Source organism: Archocentrus centrarchus, chromosome 15 (genome assembly GCF_007364275.1).
Source record: "Archocentrus centrarchus isolate MPI-CPG fArcCen1 chromosome 15, fArcCen1, whole genome shotgun sequence".
NCBI lineage: Eukaryota > Metazoa > Chordata > Actinopteri > Cichliformes > Cichlidae > Archocentrus > Archocentrus centrarchus.
This window is the reverse complement of record NC_044360.1, coordinates 21150111-21156110: the sequence shown is the minus strand read 5'-3', so window position 1 is coordinate 21156110 and position 6000 is coordinate 21150111. Positions and strand designations below refer to the sequence as shown.

At 45.7% G+C, this 6000-nt stretch overlaps 1 protein-coding gene across 1 annotated transcript in view; it reads left to right on the top strand.

Annotated features, from left to right (window-relative positions):
• The first annotated feature begins 737 nt into the window (after positions 1–737).
• The window catches only part of msh6 (mutS homolog 6 (E. coli)), a 15008-nt gene continuing 9745 nt past the window's right edge, over positions 738–6000 (top strand). The window contains exon 1 of the mRNA XM_030747702.1: positions 738–1140. Within this exon, the coding sequence (XP_030603562.1) occupies positions 881–1140 (260 nt within the window). The 5' untranslated portion in view covers positions 738–880. The remainder of the gene's footprint in view (positions 1141–6000) is intronic.

Genomic DNA, 6000 nt, shown 5'->3' with positions numbered 1-6000 from the left:
GCACCTACAAATCTGCTTCTATAAGAGTGCTGCCAATATGACAAATAAAAAAATTCTCAATGGACATGCTGTTCGCTTCCTTCCACGATGGACATGCCCCTTCCTGGTCCAGTGAGTGCTGGTGAACCTTAGTCCTCTCATGTCCATGCAGGTCATTCACCAATTTTGCCCTTTATATGGGTTTTCAAACCACATCGAGACTGTGGGTCTTCAATAGGAAGCCCACTTGTTGGGCTGCTCTTCTGGGGCCCCACCTATGTCCACTGCCCAAAAGGGCATGTTTGCTGGGGTACACCTCCCAAAGAAGATCACAGTCCCCACATATGAAGAAACATAAACCCATGCAGCATATCTAGACATTTTGCTTCAAACTGTGCGAACAAAAGTTTCAGATGTAGCCGTTTTGTGTCTGCAGTCATGTTGCATCTTTATTATTATTACTGCAAAGGATCTCTGGAGGTTTTGGGTTCAGTAACCATTACAGAATGTAGCTGGCTCAAACTGATGACAGTGTTGAGGGGTTACATGAAAAATAAGAAGATATCATGTAAAAATATAGTCGGTAAAAACAGTGTCACCTGGGTTTATCTGACTGAAAATAAAGTTAAGAAAGAAAAAAGAAAAAAGCTCTCAAGGCGCCAACAGCATGGCCAACAACAAAAGTTGTGTTTAGGTCACGTGATTTCCACGTTATAATATACTAACTCGTCATTGGAGGATGCTCTTGTCCACGCCCACAACACCCCGTGCGTGTGTTTCCCGCGAACAGCTAGCGCTCGCGCCGTGACGCTCGCTAGCTGTATGCTAGTTCGTGCAGGAAGGTTCAGGACTCTGTCGTTAGGGTTATCTTAAAAATAATACAGCGAAACAGACTTTCAACATGGCGAAGCAAAGCTCGCTTTTTAATTTCTTCACCAAGTCTCCGCCGCTGGTCTCCAAACCGAAACCGAGTCCCTCTCCGACCGAGGCAGACCTGCCCTCGTCTGTGGAGAAGTCCAACTCCTCTCCGAAGGAGCAAGCTAAGCAGACTCCGCAGCAGCCGAAGGACACCAACAAAGCCAAACAGAAAAGTAAGTCCAAGGCTGCGAGCGGAGGACTCAAGAAACTATTTGGCGACAAGGCCCAAACAACCAAAGACAGGTGAGTCATTTTGGGAGCCGTGTAGTTGCTGGAGTCAAGTTTAGTACTGTCTTTTTTTTTTTTATTTTCTTTTTTCTTCCCTTTGCGGAAAACGTTTGCAACCCAACGGAAACACCTGCATAAGTTTGTAAAAGAGGTTTATTTCTTTTTAAAAGAAAATCGTCTTGAGCACTTGACGAGCTGGCAGAAACTATACATGTAGTTTGATATTTTAGTTGTGGATTTTCACGTGCTTTGGATATTTGAAAATGCAGGTGACTTGATAAGAACAAATCAATGCTGATGGCTATATTTATCAAGATGGAGTGTAGATGGACTAATCACTGTCTTCTGTCATAGTTTAGACTGTTTGGACTATCTCACGTTGGCACCACACCCTTCCCCACACTTACACGAGGTAGTTTATGAAATGTGAAACTGTGTGATTACAATCAAAGCATCTGCTAAACGTTAGTGTTACAAATTAATCGCTAGTGCCTTGGTCTTCTCAGCTTTTCTCAGTTAAAATACTATTTTAATTAGGGCCCGAGCACGAACTGTGCGAAGGCCCTATTGTAATTGCTTCGTTTATTAGGCCCGAGCCGACGAAGTCTCGGCGAGGAGCCTATTGGATTCACTATGCCACATACCCCAAAATGCGTTAAAATCCCCACGGTCGCATGGGACGCGGTCGCCAGTGACCCCCGACCTCATAGGGACGTGGGTCAGGTCGAGACGTTTCCGAAAAGGTATGCGTCGGGGTGACTGGGAAAACGCCTAATTGTTTTTGCTCGAATTCTCCATTATTCTTTATTATTATTATTATTATTATTATTATTATTATACTTTCTCTCTCTTTGAACCCAATTTTGACCCCCTGAACATGCGCGAAAAGTCACCATTTTTTGCATGGTGGTCAGGTCTGGCGAAAAATTACGTATTTTAATGTCGCCACAAACTAACTCAAAAACACGGCTACACTGCGCCCCCTGGAAATTTCATTTTTCGGGCCCCTATGGGAGAGGCCAAATTCAAGTTTGCCCTAGATTCATGAAATTCTCATCACACATAGAGCATGTCTGGACAAACAAAAAATCCTCTTGAGGCACCCCTGCATGACCCACAGGAAATCCACCAGGTTCACTTGAAATTTGGCTTTTGCCGAGTCAGCAATTTCGCTCACCTTGTATTTGCGCGAACTTCTCCTACAGCATTTGACCCACAAACACCAAAATGGCTCAGCATCATTTAGAGACATAGGGCATCTAAAGTTATCGAAGGCTTCGTATTCATTTCAATTGTCTTGTCACACTAGGCCCCTGAAGTTGGCCTTCGTTTGACCAATAATTCCGGTCCTCTTTCCTGCCATCAATCGCACATGCTTTGCCCGATCTGCCCCAAAATGGAATCATTTATGAACACACCTACACTGAATCCATAAGTGCAGAACCCACGTCGATTGATGCCATAGCGCCCCCTACAGAACAAAATGAAAATTTGTATGGGGGTCCACAAAATTAGTTTCTCTGGTATGCATGAAAATTTTTGTACACAATCCTCAGATCCTCCTGGTCAGAAAAGGCAATCAGACCTATGCCCAATTTTGCACGCCACACGCGCCACCACACCGCAAATGTGCGTTGCGTTTATATGGGGAGCCAACAATTTACTTTCTCAGACATGCATGCAATTCGAGACAAACATTCTTTACCCCAGCACGATCAAAAAAGTCAATGAGACCCATGTCCACATTCCCACAGGAAATCCGCTAGCTTGGCTTGAAATTCTGTTTTTGCCAATTTTGCACTGTTGGACACCTCGTATTTGCGCGAACTTCTCCTAGGGCATTTGACCCACTAAACCCAAAATGGCTCAGCATTATCTAGAGACATAGGGCATCCAAAGTTATCGAAGGCTTCGTATTCAATTCAACGGGCTTGTCACACGAGGCCCCTGAATTTGGCGTTCGTTTGACCAAAAATTTCTGTCCTCTTTCCTGCCATCAATCGCTCGTGCTTTGCCCGATCTGCCCCAAAATGGAATCATTTATGAACACACCTACACTGAATCCATAAGTGGAGAAACAATGGCGATTGCTGCAATAGCGCCCCCTACAGAAGAAGCTGCAATTTTGTATGGTGGTCCACCGCATTAGTTTCTTTGAAATGCATGAAAATTTTTTTACATGTTCTTCAGATACTCCTGATCAGAAAAGTCTATCAGACCTATGCCCTATTTTGCACGCTGCAGCCGTGACCACCACCCCAATGTCAAGATGACGTCACTATGGAGAAACCACTACCTTGTCACACGTATTGCGCAATCACTCACGCACTCTTTCTGCACTTTGCTTGCCATTTCCTTTCCCTTATGTACTGGACAAGACTTAATTTAGATTTGTGGATTCCGAGCAACAAGTGCACTAGTGCCCCCTACAGATGGAACAAAAGCATTAGATGGTGGGAATCACATTTAGGTTTTCTGAAATGCATGAAAAAAGGTAGACAACTTCGCGACAGTCAAATAGATAGATTCAACAGTGTTATCATGTCCGTCCTTGCCAAGATTTTCATCTTTTGCCAGTGGGGATTACATTTGGCAGAACAGGTGGCTCTCTGACAGCATGAAGGGGGATCTCAGGTGGCTCGCAGGTGGGTTGCAGACTGTTTGCAGGGCAGGTTGTTCGCAGGGAAGGCAGGTCGCTGGTTGCAGGAGCAGCGGCTCTCAGGCGGCATGGAGTGGGGTTTGCGGGGCTCGCAGGTGGCTGGCTGGAGATTTGCGGAGCTCGTAGGTGGCTCGCTGGGGGTTCGCGGGGGCTCACTGGTGGCTCTCGCTGGGTTTGGCGGTCGCGCAGGCAGCGAGGGCCGTAAAACGCCGCTTGCGGCTTTAATTATTATTATTATTATTATTATTATACTTTCTCTCTCTTTGAACCCAAATTTGACCCCCTGAATGTGCACGAAAAGTCACCATTTTTTGCATGGTGGTCAGGTCTGGCGAAAAATTACGTATTTTAATGTCGCCACAAACTAACTCAAAAACACGGCTACACTGCGCCCCCTGGAAATTTCATTTTTCGGGCCCCTATGGGAGAGGCCAAATTCAAGTTTGCCCTAGATTCATGAAATTCTCGTCACACATAGATCATGTCAGGACAAACAAAAAATCCTCTTGAGGCACCCCTGCATGACCCACAGGAAATCCACCAGGTTCACTTGAAATTTGGCTTTTGCCGAGTCAGCAATTTCGCTCACCTTGTATTTGCGCGAACTCCTCCTACAGCATTTGACCCACAAACACCAAAATGGCTCAGCATCATTTAGAGACATAGGGCATCTAAAGTTATCGAAGGCTTCGTATTCATTTCAATTGTCTTGTCACACTCGGCCCCTGAAGTTGGCCTTCGTTTGACCAATAATTCCGGTCCTCTTTCCTGCCATCAATCGCACATGCTTTGCCCGATCTGCCCCAAAATGGAATCATTTATGAACACACGTACACTGAATCCATAAGTGCAGAAACCACGTCGATTGATGCCATAGCGCCCCCTACAGAACAAAATGAAAATTTGTATGGGGGTCCACAAAATTAGTTTCTCTGGTATGCATGAAAATTTTTGTACACAATCCTCAGATCCTCCTGGTCAGAAAAGGCAATCAGACCTATGCCCAATTTTGCACGCCACACGCGCCACCACACCGCAAATGTGCGTTGCCTTTATATGGGGAGCCAACAATTTACTTTCTCAGACATGCATGCAATTCGAGACAAACATTCTTTACCCCAGCACGATCAAAAAAGTCAATGACACCCATGTCCACATTCCCACAGGAAATCCGCTAGCTTGGCTTGAAATTCTGTTTTTGCCAATTTTGCACTGTTGGACACCTCGTATTTGCGCGAACTTCTCCTAGGGCATTTGACCCACTAAACCCAAAATGGCTCAGCATTATCTAGAGACATGGGGCATCCAAAGTTATCGAAGGCTTCGTATTCAATTCAACGGGCTTGTCACACGAGGCCCCTGAATTTGGCGTTCGTTTGACCCAAAATTTCTGTCCTCTTTCCTGCCATCAATCGCACGTGCTTTGCCCGATCTGCCCCAAAATGGAATCATTTATGAACACACCTACACTGAATCCATAAGTGGAGAAACAATGGCGATTGCTGCAATAGCGCCCCCTACAGAAGAAACTGCAATTTTGTATGGAGGTCCACCGCATTACTTTCTTTGAAATGCATGAAAATTTTTTTACATGTTCTTCAGATACTCCTGATCAGAAAAGTCAATCAGACCTATGCCCTTTTTTGCACGCTGCAGCCGTGACCACCACCCCAATGTCAACATGACGTCACTATGGAGAAACCACAACCTTGTCACACGTATTGCACAATCACTCACGCACTCTTTCTGCACTTTGCTTGCCATTTCCTTTCCCTTATGTACTGGACAAGACTTAATTTAGATTTGTGTATTCAGAGCAACAAGTGCACTAGTGCCCCCTACAGATGGAACAAAAGCATTAGATGGTGGGAATCTCATTTAGGTTTTCTGAAATGCATGAAAAAAGGTAGAAAACTTCGCAACAGTCAAATAGATAGATTCAACAGTGTTATCATGTCCATCCTTGCCAAGATTTTCATCTTTTGCCAGTGGGGATTACATTTGGCAGAACAGGTGGCTCTCTGACAGCTTGAAGGGGGATCTCAGGTGGCTCGCAGGTGGGTTGCAGGCTGTTTGCAGGGCAGGTTGTTCGCAGGGAAGGCAGGTCGCAGGTTGCAGGAGCAGCGGCTCTCAGGCGGCATGCAGTGGGGTTTGCGGGGCTCGCAGGTGGCTGGCTGGAGATTTGCGGAGCTCGTAGGTGGCTCGCTGGGGGTTCG